Source organism: Acinonyx jubatus, chromosome D1 (genome assembly GCF_027475565.1).
Source record: "Acinonyx jubatus isolate Ajub_Pintada_27869175 chromosome D1, VMU_Ajub_asm_v1.0, whole genome shotgun sequence".
Taxonomy (NCBI): domain Eukaryota; kingdom Metazoa; phylum Chordata; class Mammalia; order Carnivora; family Felidae; genus Acinonyx; species Acinonyx jubatus.
Window position 1 is genome coordinate 40,176,363 of NC_069390.1, and position 22,727 is coordinate 40,199,089.

Consider the following 22,727-nt stretch of genomic DNA (forward strand, 5'->3'; position numbering starts at 1 on the left):
GCTTCCCATCTAAAGTACAAATCAGCTAATCTAATCTTACTCCTCCCCACTGTTTAATGGAGCCCAGAGTTCAAGGAGAGAGGAAACACTTGAAGGGAATCTGGATCATTTTGGAACAGGCAGTAGGTCCGGGAGGAGGCGGGCAGCAGTAGAGGGCACTGGGTCACTAAGAGTCAGCAAAGGTGCTAGGTGTCCGTGCACAGGGGAATGCATCAAAGACAAAATCGGATGGTGGCAAATACTGCCCATCCCCCACCCTCCTGAATTATATCCACACCCATACACGTGACCAGGGAAGGGAGACCCACTCCAACAGGCACCATGTCACCAGAGCCAGGGAGCCAGCCTGGCGCCAAGATGCACTGGCCAGCACTGTGACCCAGGCTGTAAGGACATCCAGGGCCCCTGGCACCATGCCCCCACCCCTTTCTCTCCAGGACAGGCATACGCCACGCAAGCAGACAAGCAGAGCAGCCAGTGGCCCTTGGTTTTTATTTTTTTCACATGAACAGCAAAGGATGGCGTTGTCCCATCCTTGCTCCTTTTGCATTGAATGTGCCTTAGGTCTTATGACCCTAGAATGTCATTGGAGCCCTCTCCTCTTGCTCCCAGTGCAGAAGGGGCAGAGAAGAAAGCACTGATGGTGGTGGGATGGGGTCCCAGCTCTCTAAGCCAGGCTCAGCACCCCCTCAGCAACTCCCTGAGGCCCTCTCCCTATAAGACTTAGACAGCAGGACAGAGACAGATGGCACAGAAAGACCCAGACAGTCTGGGAGACAGACCACACACACACACACACACACACACACACACACACAGAAATTCACACGCACAGACACACATACAGGCTGGCCCCTTCCTTTGGTATAGTTCACCCTAACCCTGGGGATAGGGTCTAAAGGTGGCGGTGGTGGTGGTGGGCCTGAGCTCTGGACTGGCCTCTGAGAGAGATGGGACCAACTTGAATCATTGATAGCCCAAGCTCCTAGGCCAGTGAAGTCCCCAGTCTTCCCCACCTGGGCAGACACCCCTTCACCTTCCCACCCACCACTTAGAAACAGAGATAGTTCAAGTAACAAGGATAGATGAGGGAAAGAAAGATTCCATTCTCATCCAGTCTTCTCACCTAGGGGCCTGTGAAACGGGTTTCAAGCCCTGGGTTTGGGTCATCTCAGGTCAGATTTCTCCCCTCTTCACTCGACTCTTGTGCAGATCAGAAAGAATGGGAGTGGGGTGAGTCAGACTCTTCCATCTAGAAGCGGGGGGAGGTCAAGACGCTGAGCACCATTGCCCTCTGGAGGGGCTTTGACAGCCCCTATGGGGTTAGAGGTGGGGAGATGTCTAATTCTGGCTCCAGCAAGGAGAATTAGGCTGGCTCTTTTTAACTGTAAGCATTGTTCTGGAACACCAACTTTGCTAGAGAGATCCTTTTCCTGCTTACCCCCCTTCAAACGTGTACATTTCCCCAGTGGTATCTACTCTCCAGGTCAGTCCTGCAGCCATCCTGACTCAGTTCTTGCAGGTTCTGGACCCCTCCCCCAGGAGGAGAGAGGGGTAACCACACCCTGGCTTCTCAATTGGCCTTGCTCAGTCTGTAGTCTTCCACTGGCTCCCGGCTCTCAACAGCTGACAAGGCGATGAGCATCTGGGCAGCATAGTAGGTGGACATGATGAGTGCCCGCGAGTAGGGCACAGGGAAGCAGAACTTGTTGAGGGCGATGGTCAGGTCTGAGATGATAAAGAGCAGTGCACCACTGCCTGCTGCCAGCTCAGTCCAGCGCCAGGCTGCCCCAACCAGCCGTAGTCCTGCCATAGCCCGCCAGCCCATGAAACTGATAAGGGCCACATAGACCCCCACCAGGTAGGTGAAGGCACCTGAGAGGCCTGGGTAGAGAAGAGCATAGCACAGGCCCGACAGCACTGCCATCACCAGACCTGTCCGAAGAGCCAGTGGCCGCATGCCAAAGGCCGAGGCGTAGAGCATGTGGGTCACAGCAAACATCAGCAGACCTGGGAGTGAGAGGGGATGAGGGGATGCTGAGGGCAGGCTCGGATGAGTAATGAGAGACATGGGGTGGGGGGGGGGGGAGTGCTTAGGATAACCCAGGAACTTTGTTTGGGGAGTATCAGGGGTGGGAAGAAATCCACAAAGGTAAAGATACCACGCCCTCCCCTGAGGAACTCCAGAGCCGATCACCAGATCCTCTGTAAGGCAATCCTCCAATAAGGGTCCCACGGTCTTTGGCCTCACAACCCCTCAGATGCCCCATATTCTTGTTCAAAAGCTCCCTCTCCCAAATCCTTGGCCACCTAAGACCCTCTGGCGCCCAACCCCAGGATTCCTCCCAAACAGCTACTATGGCAACTGACCGTGCACAAAGTAGCCCTGGTCTTGCCAGATGAGGAAGGCATCACCTAGAGCGGAGAAGACGAGCCCCACAAAGATGCGGGTGGCACTGGGGTGGGTCAGCAGGAATCCTAGGCCATGGGCCAGAAGGAAGAGCCAGAGGCAGAAGATGGGCAGGCACTTGATGAGGGCGCTGACCCACGATGGGCTGGACGAGGGCAGCCAGAGCACAAAATACACGCAGGTGGCCTTGAAGAAGGGCACCAGCTTGGGTCCCTCACTCTTCACCTGGAGGACATAGGACAAGGGCAGCACTCAGCACTTACGAGCTCAGAAGATCACAGATGTGTTCAGAGCCGGCACCCTCAGCCCAGACGTATACCCCAGAGCCAGGCCCACCTTCCAAGTAGGGAGGGTTGACACGCAGAAATTCAGTCTGGCCTGTCCCAACTAGCCAGCAGAGTGTGAACATGCCCATCATCACCCTGAGGCTTAATTGATTAGGAAGGGGAGGGGCTCCGCTTTCCTGCTGCCCACATCCACTCTTGGCCCTAGGGCAGGACCAGAATGGGCACTCACTGAGCAGAAAACAGGTCTTGGGACAAAGTCCCCTCCCGCAGGCCAATGCTTCTCCTTTCCTGGCCCCTCCCTGTCCCTCCAAAACCCCTTTAACCCGTCTCTGCCACCATCAGCCACCAGCTGTCTGGAATGGAGTGAAGTCAGCAGGAAACCACAGAGACGCCACAACTAGCCGCCTTGTGATCTTCTGCAGTGGGGCCAGGGCACAGGCTTAGGGCCCTGGCAACACCGGGTGAGTGCCAGCAATGTGTGAGGGTGGGCACCTCAGCCCCCACAGGCTCTTTCCTTGGCCAGTCTGCTCCTCAGCCTCCACTCCAGCTGCCCCTAAAGGTACCAGCCTAAAGGTACCAAGAAGGGCAAGGAGAGGAGATGCGGATGCTGGCTAGAGAAGGATTTCAGGGATTGGAGAGTTGCAGGGGGTTGTCTGTCGGTCAGTCTCATTTCTCTGAGAACAAGAGCAACTCAAGAGCTCATCAGAAAGAGGCAGGAAGCGGGGGAGGAGTTCTCTTTCCAGCTTTTGCGCTGGAGCCAGCAGACTGGCTGGGAGGAGATGTGGAACTGAGAGGGGGGAAGTAACAGCAGCTGACTTGGCCTCAGACGGATCAGGGGGGAGGGCCACTAAAGAAAGGTGTGTCTAAGGCCACTGCAGGTACTCTCCAAGCTAGGGAGGGGGGCTACTGCAGATATCCTCAATCTGTGACACCCTGAAGCTCCTTTGCTTGGGCTTCTGGTACAGGGTCTCTGTGGATGGTTCAGAACGGTTGAGGTTCCCTGTATACCCACATTCTGCCCAAAATGATTGTGCCTCTGGCTGGGTGAGCTGTCCAGCACAAGGCTCTGGGAACACACTGACTTCCAGACTGCCAGTTACCTGACGGCTGATCGGACTGTGATGAAGGAGGTTGGGAAGAGGTAGATGGGTAGGTCCAAGGTCCAAGCCTGCCCTTGCTCTGACGGGAGTGAGAGCAGGGAGAAAAGATGACTAAGTCCCTTCCTATGGAGATCTCCCCCCATCCAGGCTCGTCAGGGCGCATGGGCGGAGGAGGAGACTGGAGGAGATGGACAGCCACACAGTCCCCAGTTCTCCCCATCAACCACCAGCCTGCCCTTGGAAGCATCAAGGTCTGCTCCATACCACCCGTCCCCCAGCCCCATGTGTCCTATGAGGAGAAACAGGCAGTAGTAGCTGGCGAGACTTTGACAATCATAGAGAATCCAACACTAGAAGAGGAAGGGTGGGGAAAAGAGACAAACGTTCGAGTTGAGAAAGTCTGAATGGGAAGCAATGTCAAGAGAGAATGACCCCTCTTCCTCCAGCACATTACCAATGCTGCTTGGACTCAGGGACATCCCCTCCCCCGCCCCAGACTTGTTTATGAGATAAGGAACCGAGGGAACAGATTTGGGCCAGGATTCCCAGGAGGGCCCAGTCACCCTCCTGCCCTCCCCGCCCTCTCCCACGCCCTCTCCCACGCCTCCCTGTGGTCTGCCCACGCAGAACCGCCGGCCAGCTGCTGTCCTCTACCTCTCCCCGGCAACCAGCCCTCCGACCCGCTTCAGACACACAGACATCAACAAAGTCACGCTTCCGAGTCACATGCCCACTGTTTTCCTCCCTCCGGCGGGCGGGCGGGCGGGCAGGGGCTGCGTGGAGGAGGGGCGCCGCGGGTCCGGGGAGCGGTGGGGGGGGGGGCCTTGACAGCGCCCACCTCCCTCCCGGGGACGCCGACCGCCGCGAGATCCCTGCCCCTTCCACGGCCCCCGGCGGCCTGGCCTGCCGCAGCCCAGTCCCCAGGCCGGTGGGCGCCGGACACTGGCTCGCTCGCTCGCGCACTCACCACAGTGACTGGGGACACCATGGCGGCGGCGGCGGCGGCAGCGGCTGGCACTCCGCTCCGGGCTGCAGCGGCCAGGACGCGCCCGCGGCCAGGTGAGTAGGCAAAGACGTAACAAAGCCCGGGGTGACGGACAACACCTCCCGCTCGCCGGGCGCTGGGGTTTCTGTCTGCGATCCCCACGACGTCATAGCACCCACGGCCAATGAGCGGCCTGGAGTCGGGGGGCGGGGCGCTAGAGACCCCGCCCCTCTGGGAACCTGTGCCAGGGCATCCCAGAACGTGACCGTGACCCCCCCAGGCCCTGGACGAGGGCCGAGCTTGACTGAGAGACAAACACATTCCTGTAGTGTGCACGCGGCCACACACATCTTCTCCTAACCCTGGGGATACAAGGCGATTCCCTCCCGTCTTTAAACATGCAGTACACACGGACATAGTTACGATTAGACCCACAACCTTCACTGCATACCCACACATGTCTACAGGACACACAATGGGCAGGGTACACACAGTCTTCAAGCTGAAAAGAGACACTCAAATAGGTACACAGCAGCCCATAGACTCGTAGTCCTAACGTATATACAAACATGTACAGAATTACAATTACCTTTAGGCATCATACAAGTACTCAGACACAAACCCAGAAACCGCATTTGGACTCCCATCCCTCATGGTAAAAACAGGGACACATATACAGGCACGCAGCAGCCTCCGGAGCACCGATACTTAATTGCTCTTGGGCACACGCCTCTCATAGCTCAGAGAAGACAGTAACATGAGAACATACCAGAATGACTTGACAGGCAGACCTGAGCATACTTAAGGACCCGAAGGAGTATACTAACTTTCTCAAAAATCCGGCTTAAGCAAATTTAATGTCTGTATTACACAGACTAAAGGTACACAGGCACATTTGGAACCAAGTCTCATCAGAATCATGGGAATTACATGGGTGGACAGGTATGCAAATGGACTGAAATCTAGTCCCAGTTTTGCCACTTGCATGCTGTGTGATTGGTAAATCACTTCCCCTCTCTGGCTTTGATTTCCTTATATATAAGATGAATGCATAATCTGTAAGTTTCCTCCCAAGCCCAACGTGTTGTGTAGCATGGGGACGAGCGGGCTGTTGGTGTCAGGAAATACAAGTCCAAGAGGCTTCCTGAAGACAGAGATTTCAGATACTTCTTAAAGTATGACTGGGGGTCTTTGACCTGCAGTAGGAGGGAAGTAGCTGTGTGCCAGGCTTTGGGGACTCGGGTTGGGTGGGAGGGAGTAAGCAGCCCTAATTAGCCCTAATTAGTAGCCAACAAGGAGTTTTAAACATCCTGGGATGACACTAAGGCCCTAGTGCTGGACCCCAACCTCATGCTGGGCCAGGAGAAGCCTATAGGCTACCTTCTGTGAGCCTCCCACAATGGGCCTCTTTCTCTTTTGGGACCTGCCCAGCTTTCCTCAAAGCCTGTGCTGACCTGACACCCACTTGGAGTGGGGAGGAGCCCTCTTTCAGTGATGGAATTGACAACCAGAGATTCAGAGCCAGGGGCAATAGGGTGAGAATCAAGACTTGAGATTGGGGGTCACCCACAGCCTTCCCCCATCCCCTCCAGGCCCCTTCTGCATAGAGCCTCAGTGGGCAGTGAACTCTGCCTGCTCTGCTTTATCCCCAGTCAGGGTCTGTGGGGAGACCTACCTTACCAGAATGGGAAACTAGAATTGCTGCCCTGGGGACCTGGTGCAGCGCGCGCGCGCGCGCGCGTGCACACACACACACACACACACACACACACACACACTCCTTCCTGCAGTGTCCTGCCTAAGAAAAAGATTGGATTGAGAGTTACCAATACTGTACTTAGTGCTAGTGATTTACTAGCTATGTAAATCTCTGTGACTCCCTAGCTGTGTAACTGGGCACATCATTCCATCTTTGGAGCCTGTGTGTCCTCATCAGAAAATGGAGAAATAGGGCTAGAAGATATGGGCAGACATTTCAGTTTTCCAGTCAAACCCTTTATTGTCACCTAAGGGATAGTTCTCAGAGCATGGCTGAGTCAGGGCACTTTTCATTTTTCTTCATGTTAGTTTCCCTGTGATAAACATGAGAGAATGGGACTATAAAAGTGGTTCTTAACGAGCGAGACCTGTCAAAATTACTTGGGAAACTTTTTAAAAACGTACATACCCTTGTCCTACCCCAGACCTACTAATTGAGTGGCACAGATCTTAATAAGCTTGGATACCCAAATACCCAATTACATAAGACCTAGAAATGTCATCTGCAGGGCCTGAGCCAATGCTTGATTACTCAATAGGCAATAATCATATGTATGGGTCACATGCAAAGCAGGGGCATATCCCCCAATGCTGGTTATTCTCTGTCCTCTCACTACCCAGTTCCATTCTCGGCCCTTCTCTACCCTACCCCTGGAAACTGACCTCTATGAACTGTATTTCCAGGTCTCACTTGCCCTCTGGCTTCTGACTGAGCTTGGCTCATGAGAGTCAGAGGCAGATCTGAAGGTGGAAGGAAAGCATGGGTGGGGTTCCCCCTCACCAGCTTGCTGGGCTGAGCTGAAGTTCTGGCGATGGCTGTGCTTCTCCATGGCTACACCTCCAGGCTCCTGCGCTGGACCTCAGGGATGGCAACCTCTCCCTGCTGTTGCTGGTCTTTAGGTAGGTGCCTCTCCAGCCTTAACTGTTTTCCTTAACCCTGCCCACATCTCTGCTAAGAGTCATTACATTCTCTTCTGTTGTATTTTTTTTAATGTTTATTTTTGAGAAAGAGAGAGACAGACCATGAGCGGGGGAAGGGCAGAGAGAGAGGGAGACACAGAATTCAAAGCAGGTTCCAGCCTCTGAGCTATCAGTGCAGAACCCAAGGCAGGGCTTTAACTCATGAACTGCAAGATCATGACCTGAGCCGAAGTTGGACGCTTAACTGACTGAGCCACCCAGGCACCCCTCTTCTGTTGTATTCTTGAGTGTACATGCACCTGGACTGATACAGTTGCCAACAAAGCAAAGGTGATGCCCCCTTCCCAAAAAGAAGGAGCTTATGCAATTTCATGTCTGTGGATAAGACTTCTTGTTTGTTTCAAAAATAAAAGTTTAGGGGCACCTGGGTGGCTCAGTCGGTTAAGCATCTGACTTTTTAAAAAATTTTTTAAACGTTTTTATTTATTTTTGGGACAGAGAGAGACAGAGCATGAGGAGGGGAGGGGCAGAGAGAGAGGGAGACACAGAATCGGAAACAGGCTCCAGGCTCTGAGCTGTCAGCACAGAGCCCGATGTGGGCTCGAACCCACGGACCGTGAGATCATGACCTGAGCCGAAGTCGGACGCTTAACCAACTGAGCCACCCAGGCGCCCCAAGAATCTGACTCTTGATCTCAGCTCAGGTCTTGATCTTCAGGCCACGAGTTGGGCTCTGCACTGGGCGTGAAGCCTACTTAAGGAAATAAATTGATTGGGACGCCTGGGTGGCTCAGTCGGTTGAGCGTCCAACTTTGGCTCAGGTCATGATCTCTCAGTCTGTGAGTTCGGGCCCCACGCCAGGCTCTGTGCTGACGGCTCAGAGCCTGGAGCCTGCTTCGGATTCTGTGTCTCCCTCTCTCTCTGCCCCTCCCCCATTCATGCTCTGTCTCTCTCTGTCAAAAATAAATAAACATTAAAAAAATTTTAAAGAAAATAAATTAAATAAAATTTTATTTTACCGTTTAGTGTTTTTGTGTTGAATTGCATATTACAGGGAACAGAAAGTGGGATAGGGGCCTGAAATCAGGCATCCCTTCCTTTCTGTACCCAAAATGACCTGTTATCATGGTCTTTTCCTCACAATTTTGTGACTTTTTTCTTTACTTGTCTATCTCCCCTGTAAGAGTGTAAGTCCATTCACCCATTCATTCATCCATCCAACAAATGTTTACTGGGCTGCAAGTATGTACGATCCACTATTTAGATGCTGGGGGCTAAAAACTGCAGTAAGATATAGGTTCTGTTCTTGTAGAGCACACAGTTCAGTTCAGGCAGGCAAGTAAATGATTATTATGTAGTGTGGCAATTGAAATAATTTAGGTATAAAGGTATGTTTTAGGTGACATTAGAAAGATGTCAGAATCACTCGTTGTGCCTGGAGGCATTGAGGAACTGGGGCTAACTCCAAAAGGTTGAATTGGTCTTTACTGAGTAAACATCAATGGAAATAACGTTCTAGGCAAAGGCAATGGCACATGAACATAGGAGCCCAAAAGACACACTGAACTCTAGGAAATGCCTGTAGTACTGGCATAAGCTGGAAAAGTGGAAAGAGTGAGCCTGTAGAAGTAAGCATGATCCAGGTCACAAAGGATAGGGATATTCTGCTAAAGAGTTTGGTCTCGATCTATAGATGACAGTAAGCTAGGTGTCTTCTGTCCCTTAGCTTCTCTGATTGTTCCCAGCTCTTACACACCAGAAACATGGATAACGCATAGAAATGGTGACCAACCATCATTCTGGACTAGCCTCGCTTTCTCCTGTGGGGCTTAGCTAACCCAGTAGCTCTGATTCCTGTGGTTTTTCAACAGGATACTTTGTGCTCACCTGGCTGACTCCACGTGGCATTGTCATCCAGCTCTAAATTGTTTACCTTTTAGCCAACTCTCAGAGCCACCCTACCAAATCCCATCCCACTCCTGTCCCACATGTGAATCTAGGGAAGAAAATTAGATACCAGTGAAGAGGCGTTCAGGAGGGTGTGACAAGTTCAGAAGTTCTGATAACACTGTGGGGTCATTGGTGAGTTGTTAGAAGCAAGTTGAATGTGTGTCAGCCAAGTGCATATTTGGGAGGACCTGGATACAAATCTGGGGCTCAGGACCAAGATGAAGATAGGGATATAGATTTGGAATTCATAGCCATACTGAAGATGTGTGGATGTGATTAACCAGGGAGAGGTCTTGAGAGAGTAGAGAAGACGGACCAGACCAAGCCCCGAGGGACCTGATATTTAAGAGGGGAAAAAAAGGAGAACCAGAAAAGAAACAAACACGCAGGTGAAAAGATATGCTGAGGATGTATCTGGCTGTACCCAGATACACCCATGGCCAAGTACACTCACAAGGAAAGAGACAGACACACCAGACACAGATGATATGCGGATTTGTGTTTGGACACCTCCTTCTAGGACACATGGCAGATGGTAGTTCTGCTTCCCCATTGTGGTAGGTCAAAAGCTTTGAAGACAGAGGACAATAACTCATCTCCATTCCTGACTGGGTGGTTCATCAACTCATGGTCTGTATGAGGTTCAACTCCCCCAATCCCAGCCCAGGGCATTCGTACAGGTCCTTCTCTGCTTACAGGAGTCAGCCTAGGAATGCAAAATCCCAGTGTTGGGGCGCCTGGGTGGCTCAGTCGGTTGGGCATCCAACTTCAGCTCAGGTCACAATCTCGCGGTCTGTGAGTTCGAGCCCCGCGTCGGGCTCTGGGCTGATGGCTCAAGAGCCTGGAGCCTGCTTCCGATTCTGTGTTTCCCTCTCTCTCTGCCCCTCCCCCGTTCATGCTCTGTCTCCCCCTGTCTCAAAAATAAATAAACGTTAAAAAAAATTAAAAAAAACAAACAAACAAAATCCCGGTGTCACCCTTCCTGTGAAGACATCCATTCCAGAATGCCTCTGTCATGCTGGAGCCCACGTGGGCCTGGCAGGTGAGCCCTGGAGTTGCTGGTGTAGCCCATGATGCAGGGTCTGCTCCTGGAGCCTTTAGAAAAAAGACAAAGATTTTAGCAGGACTCATCTTTCCAGTCACTCAAGGCTAAATTTTTTTTTACATTTTTTTTACATTTATTTATTTTTGAGAGACAGAGAGAGACAGTGTGAGCAGGGGAGGGGCAGAGAGAGAGAGGGAGACACAGAATCAGAAGCAGGGTCCAGGCTCCGAGCTGTCAGCACAGAGCCTGATGTGGGGCCCGAACTCACAGACCGCGAGATCATGATCTGAGCCGAAGTCTGACGCCCAACTGACTGAGCCACCCAGGTGCCCCACTCAGGGCTAAATTTTAATGCTGTCTTGAGATAGTATGTGGGTCAGTGTCCCTAAGGACATTCTGAGATCTTTGGTTGACTTCTGGTCTTGGGGACAGATACAGCTGGGTTTTTACTCCTCTTTCCTTTCCTTTGTCTGTTGACAAGGGCATCATGAGGCCTTGACACCTAAGTGGATTTCTCTGACTGTAAAGCTACCAAACCAAGGGTCTCCTAATGTGGTTCAATACCAGAGATGCCCCAGGAGGGATCCCTGATTTCAATGGGGTGTATGGGATTGGATGACCTCTAACACCCAAGCTTCTAGAGTCCCTAGCTCTGTGAAGTTCAAATGTTTTAGTCAGTCCTACACTGGGGTCACCCAAGTTCAGCTGTCTCACCAACCTCAGTCCATCACCTTCCCTCTCCATCCAGACCCTACGCTCTCAGGGTTGTTTTTTTGTGTTGTTCCTTCTTCCTTGTTGGGATGTTAATATGAGGAAGTAGAAACAAGAAAGGAGAACTATCTGGGGTTTGAGCAAGAGGATAGTCTTTGAAGAAAAAACACAAAAACCCTAGATGATCCCACTCATTAAGCCCCAGAACCCTGAGTGAGTAATTATCCCCTTAACACCAGTGCCTGAGGAACAGTCTTAGGGTAACAGGCCAGAGCAGACCCTCCTGTCTCTTCCTCTCAAAGACCCCATCTTCCCAAACAGATGATGTCCCCTGCCCAGGCCCTTCTTCTGTTACCCAACTCAGATACAACCATTCATTCATGTAACTGGTATTTACTAACCACTTACAATGGGCCAGGCCGTATCTGGGACACAGACATGAACAAAACAGACCTTCCCTGTCCTCATGGAGTTCACAGTCTAGGGGGAACGGCCAACGTAATGACCATGGCCTCAGCTTCCCATTTCCATGCTGCCTCCTCTCCTCAGATCTCCCTAGACCAGAAAATTGGGCAGGGACAACAGTGACTGGTTGGACTTTCTCCAGGGGATTCCTCCTAATGGGACCAGGGCAAAGGCAGCGAGGTTGAGGCACCCCGCGCAGGGGCCAGGAGAATTATTTGTGTTACCTCAGCCCTCTCCAAACCCTTTTCTATTCCAGCTCGGCTTCCTGCCCCCCATCAGGACAAGAGAGGGCTTTGGGAGCATGTTGTGCTCATATATTACAATAGGGTTTAGACTGCAAAACAAAAGAGCTAGAGTTGTGCCCATTCCCCTCTTCCCACCCCCGACCGTAATGGCTCCCGATCCCCACCCCCCACCCCACTTAGCCGGGCTCAGAAAGGGAGGGAAGGCAGCAGTCAAGTGGGGATGCTGACCAGTTCTCCCATCCCTGAAAAATCTGCCCATTCTTCTCCGTTACTAACACAGACACACACGGACACATACACATCCCACTGGGCAACAATATCCAAAACTCCATTGTGCAGAGAAGTGTTATGAGTGATCTCCACTTGCTGCAGGATGAGCCAGGGAAACAGGCTCACACTGTAGAAGGAAGACTGCATTGAAATCGGCAGTGCCACATTTAAGGATTTCCAGAACAAGTCTAATTTAAGAAAAAAGGACACTGAACCAGGGTTGCCAATTTTTTATTTTGCCGCGTAAAGACTAAAACAGGGAAAACAAATGCTATCACCATCACTTTGTAAAGGGAAAAAAAAAACATTTTAACCCTAAAATAAGAAAAAGAAAATCTCAGAATTGAGGCCAATCCTTTAAATAGACTTCAGCTTAGTGAACAGGGCCATATTACTTATATTTTTCCCATTTCTTCTAGGCGAGCAGCAGGCATTTGGGCACCATGAAAAATGAGGCACAGAGAGAGAGAGAGAGAGAGGGGCACTGGCCACGGCAGTGTGGATGTCATAGAAGCAGCTCTGGAGGGCAGCAGCACCACCCAGTTTCTCTTGGGCACATGGTTTAATCTTTCTGAGTCTCCATTTCCTTTGGAGAAATGAGTAGCTCCCTTAGAGAGTTTTTGTGGGAGTTTAATGAGAAAAGTAAATAAGGTACCTGATCTGAATAAGTGCTCGGTATATAGTGCTTACCCTCCTCTGGGGGGTGCGGGGGGGGGCATTTATCTGCCTGCAGTGACTTAGGCAACAGTCTTTTCCGAACACAAGTGGGACCTCTCAACATTCCCAAGCTTTGCAGTGCATCAGAGTCACTTGGGAAGCTTATTAAACATACAGATGACAGAACTTCACGCAGGAGTTCTGCCTCAGTAGCTTTGGGGTGGGGCTCCGGCATCCGTGTTTTAATGAGCTCCCCAAAGGATTCATATGCACACTGAAGTTTGAGCACCTCTGTGCTGGATACAAGCATAGAAATCAATAAATAGCTGCGGGGACTCGTGATGAAAGAGGCACCAAAGAAAGGGTTAACCGAAGGGTAACTTACACTACCCACAGCCGCAGCCGCAGATGTCTGAGAAGGTTTCCCAGGGCTTGGAGACTAAGCCAGGTCTACCAGGCAGAACAGTGGATATGTGCAAAGACATAAAGGTGGGACAGAGTGTGACTAGGTACGTCTGGGGCATAGGGTGCCAGGGCGGGTGGTGGGAAATGACGCAGGAAGAGGTGTGTGTCTGGGCACTGGATTGTGGCGGGCCTGCACTGCCAAGAAGTTTCAAATCATGATCAAGTCCAGGGAGAGCCGTGAAGATTTGCAGATGGGGGTGAACGAACAGATTTTCACTGTAGAAAGCTCATTTTTTGAAAGCAACCAGTATGGAGAGTGGGATGGCACCGTCAATACTGGGGGCAAAGAGAACAATCAGGAAGCTGTCCTAGTAGCTCAGGAGAAAGTTGGAAAAGATGTAAGTCGGAGTGGTGGCAGTAGAGGGTTGAGAGATGATTGTTTTAAATGTTTGTTTATATTTGAGAGAGGGAGGAGGGAGAGAGAGAATGAGAGAGAGAGAGCACATGTGCACATGAGCGAGTGAGGGGCAGAGAGAGGGAGAGTCAGAGGACCCAAACCAGGCTCTGTGCTGAGAGCAGAGAGCCCGATGACAGGCTCAGACTCATGAACCATGAGATCATGACCTGAGCTGAAGTCAGATGCTTAACCGACTGAGCCACCCAGGTGCCCCAATGAGGAATCTTCTAAGACTGTGGACATAGGCGCTTGGAGATAAAGTGCTTAGCTGGCCTTACATCTTGGATAACGAAAAGCATGGAGAATACTGATGTATCAGTTACTGTAAAGTTTCTGTTAAACCTATATTTATTTATATCCTGTCATTATAAACTTGAGTTTTTTGTTTACTATCAAATGACTTTTATAATAGGACAGGTTGGTTTTAATGGTTTCAAGGATTGCTGACTAACAACCTTGAGACCATAAATATATTTATAGGAAACTACTTTTGTTACAATGTTTGTGCTGTGAAACTGGGTTATTTACTCAAAGTTATATACTGTGTTTATCCTAAGACTTTGAATTCACCCCCCAACTTGTGATAATTATCTCCCTATGACTTCTCTACCTTATGATTCTGTAACTTTACGAATAAAGGTGACCGAACTTGTTTATTAGCAGCCTTTGGTATTTGCCCTTTTCACACCTGTATCAATTTGTTCTTTGTTTGTTTGTTTGTAATAATATTCCATTTACGGCCGCGCTACCATTTGTTTATCCACTCACTTATGGAGAGATGGTTTGTTGTTGTTGTTGTCGTTTTTAAAGTTAATTTATGTTTGAGAGAAAGAGAGTGTGCGTGAGCAGGAGAAGGGCAGAGAGAGAGAGAGAGGCACAGATGATCTGAAACAGGGGCTCCGCGCTGAGATCATGACCTGAGCTGAAGTCAGACGCTCAACCCACTGAGCCACCCAGGCGCCCCTCAATTTGTCCTTTCGTAGATGTCATCTCAATTTAAAATCATGAGCGTAATTAATTGGACCTGCTGATCTTCTCCCCAACTAGACTAGAAGTCCCATAAGACTTGAGACCATGCCTGGTTCTGGCCATCGTTGTACCGTCAGTTTTTAACATAGAGCCTGGCACATAGTAGGTTCTCAAAAATACTTGCTGGCTAAATGAATGAATGAATGAATGTTTGAGTATACATGCCATATAGCCCGTCGGGGTCCCATGGAGGGAGGAGAATTAGAAATGATGAAGGTCAGGGGGAAATGATGAAGAGAGAGAAGGGGAAGGACTGGATATTGTGGCCAGAGGGAAAAAGTCCACAGTTAATGAGGCGGTGACGTTGTTGACAAGAATGGAGATGATTAGGGGCACCCGGGTGGCTCAGTCAGTCAAGCATCCAACTTCTGCTCAGGTCATGATCTCACGGTTCGTGAGTGCGAGCTCTGTGCCAACAGCTCAGAGCCTGGAGCCTGCTTCGTATTCTGTGTCTCCCTCTCTCTCTGTGCCCTTCCCCAACTCCTGCTCTGTCTCTGTCTCTCTCAAAAATAAATAAACATTAAAAAAAAAAAAAAAGAATAGAGACGATTGTAAAGTAATGGTTCTCAAACAGTGTCCCTGCAGGACTCCAGGGATTCCTAAATGTTCTGTGAGCTGGCCTGAAAGTAGTTTCGTACCACTAAAATAAAATAATCCTGGGCTTGTTCTTAACTGTAATTTTCTCAAATTAAAATTTCAGGTATTTTTCTTAAATTTTAAGTCCTGCTGTCTATTATCATACAAAGACCTAGCATATAGTGGCACATTATGTAACACATAGTTAAAAATTAATACGTCCACACTTCGGAAAGTCGACAAATAATAAGCTGACAGTCTGTTTTTTTTAATTTTTTTAACGCTTATTTATTTTTGAGACAGAGAGAGACACAGCATGAACGGGGGAGAGGCAGAGAAAGAGGGAGACACAGAATCGGAAGCAGGCTCCAGGCTCTGAGCCATCAGCCCAGAGCCCAACGCGGGGCTCGAACTCACGGACCGTGAGATCGTGACCTGAGCTGAAGTCGGGCGCTTAACCGACTGAGCCACCCAGGCGCCCCGCTGACACTCTGTTTGAAAATACCTGGGGAAGAGGTTTGCAGATAGAAGGATTTGTTTTGAGGTGATAGGGGTAGGGAGACCCCATACTACAGCTTTTCCTAAAACACCTTAGGACTGTGTTGTAGGAGTGCCCAAATATAATGTTGTCCCAAGAATGTCTGCATCTGGCCAGAGGAGAAAGGTCAGCTCTTTTGGTGGCCACATTGCCCTACCTGCTTGGGCTGAACTTGTTGTTAATTAAATCCAAAATATTTTCTCCCAGTCTTTGACTTTGCAACTTTTCCCCTCAAATCCAGGGCTTGGCCTTTCTCCTATTATGTTTAATCTCTGTTAGATTCCTGCCCGTGAAAGCTTCGTGGATCTAGATTCTGGCAATAAGTTCCGTAGGTCCTGTCCATCCCCTCTGCCGTGGGCGGAATTGTATGCCTCTCCAAGTTTTTATAATGAAGCCCTAACCCCCAATGTGATGGTATTTGGAGATGGGGCCTTTGGGAGGTAATTAGGGTTGGGTGAGGTCACGAGGGTAAGGCTATCATGGTGGGATTAGTGCCCTCATAAGAGACGCCAGAGAGGTTGTCCTCTCTCTCTGCCATGTTGAAGACACAGCTAGAAGACAACAGGCTGCAAGCCAGGAAGAGAGTACTCAGCAGAACCCAACTGTGCTGGCACCCTAACCTCAGACTTCAGCCTCCAGAACTGCGAGAAACAAAACATCTATTGTTTACGTGACCTAGTCTATGGTATTGTGTGACAGCAGCCTGAGCTAATTAAGCACCCTCTTCATCCCAGTAGCTCATGACTTCATTATCCTCAGCTGTCAACTTCTTTGTCATCACTTGCATCACCAGGTCACATGGTTACTCACTCTCCAGATGCCCTTGCATTTGCTCCACAAGCTGCCCTAGGTCCCACCTGGCCTCCAGCCCCCCACCTCCAACAAAATTGAATATGCCCCACTCTGGGTCCCTCCCTCTTCCATAAATCAAGTTATAGAAGGCAGAGAGAACCACTGACGTCTAGCAAATCCATTGAAAACATAGGCTCTGAGGTCGGAATGTTAGGGTTCATGTTCCAACTCTACTATCTGTTTACTATCTGACCTTAGGAAAGTAATGCAACATAACTGTGCCTTAGCTCATCCCTAAAACCAGGTGATTACATGAGTTAATATAGCTGTGCTACTTGGAATGGTGTCTATTACATAACAAGGACTCAATAATTGTTACCATTATAGTACTCTGTCTCAGGCACAACACCGAGCGCTTCATATGTTACATCTTATGTGATCTTTAGATCAACCCTGTAAAGTAGGAATTACCATCTCCTTTTACAGATAAGCAGCACCCCAGTCACTCTATCATGTTGCCCTCTTTTTATTGTCTTTAGTGACACCTACAACCATCCCCACGCGACATAATTTATGAGTTTTCCTGTTGTCTGCCTCCCCAACGACCCTCCACATCTGCTGAAATGAACGCTCTTGAAGACAAGGGACTTTGTTTTGTCCACTACGTAATTCTATGCCTAGTAAGTTCTCAATAAGTATTTTTAACTAAACGTGTCATTGCATGAATGCATTAATTAATTAGTGAAAATAAGGAGCTCGGGTAGAGAAAGGCCACGTTGCTAGTCTAAGATCACACGGCAAGAAACTGGGAGAGCCAGGATTTGATGTCAGGTGTAGATGGTTCTCACACTCCCTCCTTGTTCTACCCCTGCTTCCCAGCGCAGCAGAAATGAGCACAGGCGGAGGAGCTGGTGGGAGGGGTCCAATAACATTCAGCCCCTTAAGCCACAGCTTCCCTCTCTCCTCCAAAGGTCACGTCATGCAGCTGGTAAAGTCTACACTGACATCCAAGGCGCCTTCAGGACCTGCAGCCCAGCCCCACCTTGTGTATATGACTGGAATGCATGGAACCGGATAGGAGCTCACCAAGTAAAGAGAGAAAACCTCAAGCTATAGTCATTGGCTCCAGTGCAGGTGTCTAAAGGCCCAGGCTCCATTCCGGGCTTAGCAAGTCAACTAACCACTGTGAGAATCCATGTAAGTCATTTAAATTCTCTTGGCCTTTTTTTTTTTTTCCTTTCGGTCATTCATGCTGATGGCGTGATTTTATTGACGCAAATAAGTAAACAAACTCACAGAAGAGGGAAACTGCTTTAATGGCAATTAATTGTCAGAAAGGCTGCCTTAGTGTTCATTGTGCCTAAATTTTAAAACGTGGCATTTGGCAGGAATGCTCCAAAATCTAAATGGAAAACATTATGCTTTATGGTCAACTAATTCAGCTCCTCTGAGGACATTTGGGAGTGCATTTTTTGCAAGAAATATAAATTTTTTTCTGATAATTATTGCACCCAAGCACGGTTCTGGTAAATATATATATATATATATATCTATTTCTGCTTAACAAATTATCCCTAAACTTAGCAGCTGAAAAAGATAGACCTGGATTATCTCACTGTTTCTAAGGATCAGGAATCCAGAAGTGGCTTAGCAGAGAAAAAGAAATCTGGCTCAGAGTCTCTCATGAGGTTTTGCCAAGATGTCAGCTGGTGGCCTGGGACAATAGTCATCTCCATACTCATCACACACTCCCAACCTGTCACCTGGTTGCTGGCAAGTTTCAGTTCTTAGTGGGACAGAGGCTCCTTTTTTTTCTAATTTTTTAAATTTACATCCAAGTTAGTTAGATATAGTGCAATAATGATTTCAGGAGTAGATCCCAGTGATTCATCCCCTACATATCATACCCAGTGCTCACCCCAACAAGTGCCCTCCTTAATGCCCCTCACCCATTTAGCCCATCCCCCCACCCACAACTCCTCCGGCAACCCTCAGTTTGTTCTCTGTATTTAAGAATCTCTTATGTTTTGTTCCCCTCCCTATTTTCATATTATTTTTGCTTCCTTTCCCTTATGTTCATCTGTTTTGTATCTTAAATTCCATGAGTGAAGTTATATGATACTTGTCTTTCTCTGACTAATTTCACTCAGCATAACACCCTCTAGTTCCATCCACGTAGTTGCAAATGGCAAGATTTCGTTCTTTTTGAGTGCCGAGTAATACTCCAGTGTGTGTGTGTGTGTGTGTGTGTGTGTGTGTGTGTGTGTGTGTGTGTCTCACATCTTCCTTATCCATTCATCGCAGGACAGAGGCTTCTTATCCTTGCTATTTGGGCCTCTCCGCAGGGCTGTTCACAACACAGAAATTGGGTTCTCCAGAGTGACAGATCCAAGAAAGAGAAGGAAAGCGGACACTCCAGATGGAAGCCTAAATCATTCATAACCTAATCTCAGAAGTGACATGGCTTCACTTTTGCCATATGCTGGCCCCGGTACAATGTGGGAGGAAACTAGACAAGGGTGTGAATATCAGGAGGCGAAAGTCATGGAGGCACCTTGGAGACCAGCTATGACCATATTTATTATTGCTCTTATTTCTTCATCTGGTGAAAATTCACTTTCCTGGACCCACCTCTAGAGCTTCCCATTTAGTAGCACGGACGTAGCCATCAAAAAGCCAGATGATTCTAATACCAGTAGTCTGCAGACAGCAAGGAGTTATCCAGTGGAGAGACTAAAGCACAAGTTCAGCAAATAAGGGAAGCAGAAACGTTAGAAAACAATTTTATGTTTGGTATTTAAAAGATCAGAGTCATCACAATGGGAAAATTCAGAACTTTGCTGGACTTCCATACCTGTTTAAAAAAATTTTTTTTAACATTTATTCATTTCTGAGAGAGAGAGAGAGAGAGAGAGAGAGAGAGAGAGAAAGTGGGACCAGAGGAGGGGCAGAGAGAGGGAGACACAGAATCCAAAGCAGGCTCTAGGCTCTGAGCTGTCAGCACAGAGCCCAACACGGGGCTTGAACCCATGAACCATGAGATGATGACGTGAGCTGAAGTTAGATTCTTAGCTAACTGAGCCACCCAGGCGCCCCATATACCTTTTTATTTCTCAATTACTTAAGTGGTAGGAGGTAGAGTCTATGTTTTTCAATGTTTAGGGCCCTGTCTGGAGTATACAGTTTGAGACCCACTGTTCTCATTCTAAACTCTGTCTCCTGAACTAAACTTCTTCCTGTTTCCCTCTCTTAGCACTGCCCATACCTCAGGCCCCCCTGCATTTCTTTTCTTGCTACTGTTCATCTTCTAGCCTGAGTGGCTAAGCTGACCACGAACTCTTCGTGAAATTTAAAATGTAAGTGATGTCCAAGACTGTGTTAGTTGAAGAAAGGTACTCAGGTGAAAAGAGGTTTCAGGCCCTGCCCTGTGCTGGCCTCATTCACCTAAAGTTTTTATGAATGTCTTATCCTTGAGCTGCCCAAGAAGGGACCAGTGGGCAAGTCCACCTCCCAGCAGCTTCTTGAGTCCTGAAACTGTGATCATCTTCCCAGCTTACGCCAAGGGAGGCCAGGCCAGGTGTCCTGGAAACCAAAGGTTTTTTTCTAGGTGTTCTGGACAGACCTGCCCAGCTTGCTACTGCTTGATGACTCACTCCAACCCCAGAGGCTGAGTCCATTTCTTTTTTTTTTTTAATTTTTTTAACGTTTCTTTATTATTGAGAGACAGAGAGAGAGCATGAGCATGGGAGGGACAGAGAGAGAGGAGGAGACCCAGAACCCAGAGCAGTCTCCAGGCTCCGAGCTGTCAGCACAGAGCCCGACACGGGGCTCGAACCCACGAACCATGAGATCATGACCTGAGCGGAAGTCTGACGCCCAACCGACTGAGCCACACAGGCACCCCAAGGCTGAGTCCATTTCTTTCTCCATCTTATTTTTTTGGATACTTTTCCTTCTTTCTGTTAGTCTAACACTGACATTCTCTGTTTTTTCAAACTTCTTTTTTATTTTAAATTTCTAAGGTAATACCTGTCTGTAGTAAAGAAGAAGAAGGAGGAGGAGAAGAGTGCACAGTAAGTTTCCTTCCCATCCTTCACCCCCTGCCTCCCTCCCCAGGGAGAACCATTGTGGATGGTTTCTTGGATATCCTTACAAAATGTTCAATTAATTTATAAATCGGTCTCCTCCCTCCCCTCTCCGTTACACACAAACTGGAAAAACTATGTATGATGATGTTCCTCTTGCTTTATTCACTTGGCAGAATATCCTGGAATTCTTTCCTCATCAGTGTATGTGTGCTGCTCACCAACAGATGTATATACCACAGATCTACACCATTAATTAAATGGCTGCATGGTATCCCGTTACCTTGATATGTTACCACGTGTTAATCAGTCCCCATTGGGTAGATATTTAGGCTGTACTAGGTTTTGGCTAGTACAACAATGAATCTCTGTGTATGAGCAAAGCTGTTTGATAAATCCCTAAGAAAGAGCTAAATCACTGGCTAAAGGCAGCATGCATTTTTGATTTTGATATTAATCCAAAGATGATGCATCAGTCTCCACTCACATAGTATTTCCTCACACTTTCACAACACTGTTACTAATCCTTTTGATATTTTTATTTTTGCCAATTTGAGAGGTGGGAAACATCTCATTAGGTTTAGTCATTTAATTATGAATGGATTCAGCCTCCTCTCACGTTTATTAGTCATGCATAAGCTGTTCTTTCTGTGACCTGCCTGTTTCTTCTTTTGTGGTTTGATTTGAGATCCTTGGCAGTCACAAGGCCCTTCCCTAGACCTGCTCTCCACACACCTGTAGTTCCTCCCCCTGTCCTGCTCGGTTCTCTACTGCCGCCTAGTGACAGGGGTTGGATTTACCACAGTTCCTCGCAGATGCTCTAGTTGCAGGCTCCACGCTGGGGGTTTAACTCCCAGTTGGAATCATGCCCTTAGTTCCCAAATAAAAAAATCAGGATCTCTAGTTAAATATGAATTTCATATAAATGACCAATAACTTTTTGGCTGGTACCTACTTATTTCTAAAAACTATGCATGGTTTATCTGAAATCCAAATTTAACTAGGTGTCAGGTAATTTATCAGGCAACCCTATTCTAAGGCCTCCCGCTAAATCTGGGTCCCCATCGTCACCCCGCCTTACCTCCTTTATTCTTAGCAAGTTCTACTGTGCCACATTCCAACCTGGCAGTTTTCAAAACTATGGTTGCAGGTGATACATAAATCACTGTGGTTAAGACCTGGGCTCTGGATTTGAATCCTGACTCCGGCCACGTACAAGGTGTGAAATCTCGTGAAAGTAACATCTTCTCTGGAGCTCAGGTTTCCTCATCAAGAGAATAATATTTTCCTCATTGGGTTGCTTTGATGATTTCTGACATTAAAGCTACCATTTATTAAGCACTTTACGTGTGTCAGTTCCTGTTATTATAATTAGAGTAAAAACAAAAACAGCAATTATAAAGACACATGAATACTGTGGAAGCATCCAGAAGAGATGAGGGAGGTTGCCACTGAGGGGGGGGGGGTGGGTGGGGATGGAAAGGGGTGGGATAAAAGACTGCTTTTTTAAAAGTTTTTTTTTTTTTGAGAGAGAGGGAGGAGGGAGCGCGAGCAGGGGAGGGGCAGAGAGAGGGGGGGAGAGAGAAACCCAAGCAGGCTCCACGCTCAGCACAGAGCTCCACACAGGGGCTCAATCTCAAGACCGTGAAATCATGACCTGAGCTGAAATCAAGGGTCAGGTGTTTAACTGACTGAGCCACCAAGGACTACTTTTATTAAAAATAAATTTTCTATTTAACTTTTAAAATGGAATGCATGTTTGTATTACTTGGTAAAGAAAATTTTTTTTCTTAATTTTTTTAGGGATGAAGGCTCAGAGCTCTGACTGCATTTTCTGTGACCTTTATCTTCTTCAGTATGTCAGCTTCCCTTGTAATAGCAAAGTGGCTACAGCCGGGCCAAGCCTCACATTAGCACACTTAACAACCCAGAGCAGTCTTCTTTCCCTGTCATTACTCTAAAGGCCTGTTCCAAGAGAATGCCAAGGCCCGACTGCAGGGCCCATCAGTTAGTGTCTAGCAAGACCTCTCTTCCTGGCTTT

The 22,727-nt window shown here is 48.5% G+C and overlaps 1 protein-coding gene and 1 long non-coding RNA gene across 3 annotated transcripts; one reads left to right on the top strand and one right to left on the bottom strand.

The window, feature by feature from the left end:
- Nucleotides 1-474: 474 nt before the first annotated feature.
- On the bottom strand, nucleotides 475-4,895 carry TMEM86A (transmembrane protein 86A). Its single transcript, XM_027073005.2, has 3 exons — nucleotides 4,765-4,895; nucleotides 2,371-2,635; nucleotides 475-2,010 (listed from the first exon to the last, which is right to left on the bottom strand). The coding sequence occupies exons 1-3, from the start codon at nucleotides 4,783-4,785 to the stop codon at nucleotides 1,574-1,576; spliced, it is 723 nt and encodes a 240-aa protein (XP_026928806.1). The 5' UTR covers nucleotides 4,786-4,895; the 3' UTR covers nucleotides 475-1,573.
- LOC128311812 (uncharacterized) lies at nucleotides 3,007-22,083 on the top strand. 2 transcript variants are annotated; one of them, XR_008290437.1, is made up of 4 exons: nucleotides 3,007-5,724; nucleotides 7,225-7,440; nucleotides 17,573-17,798; nucleotides 20,624-22,083. It is a non-coding gene; the product is annotated as an uncharacterized LOC128311812 (long non-coding RNA). The 2 variants fall into 2 exon arrangements; XR_008290438.1 differs by lacking the exons at nucleotides 17,573-17,798; nucleotides 20,624-22,083 and adding an exon at nucleotides 12,567-12,796.
- The last annotated feature ends 644 nt before the right edge of the window (nucleotides 22,084-22,727 follow it).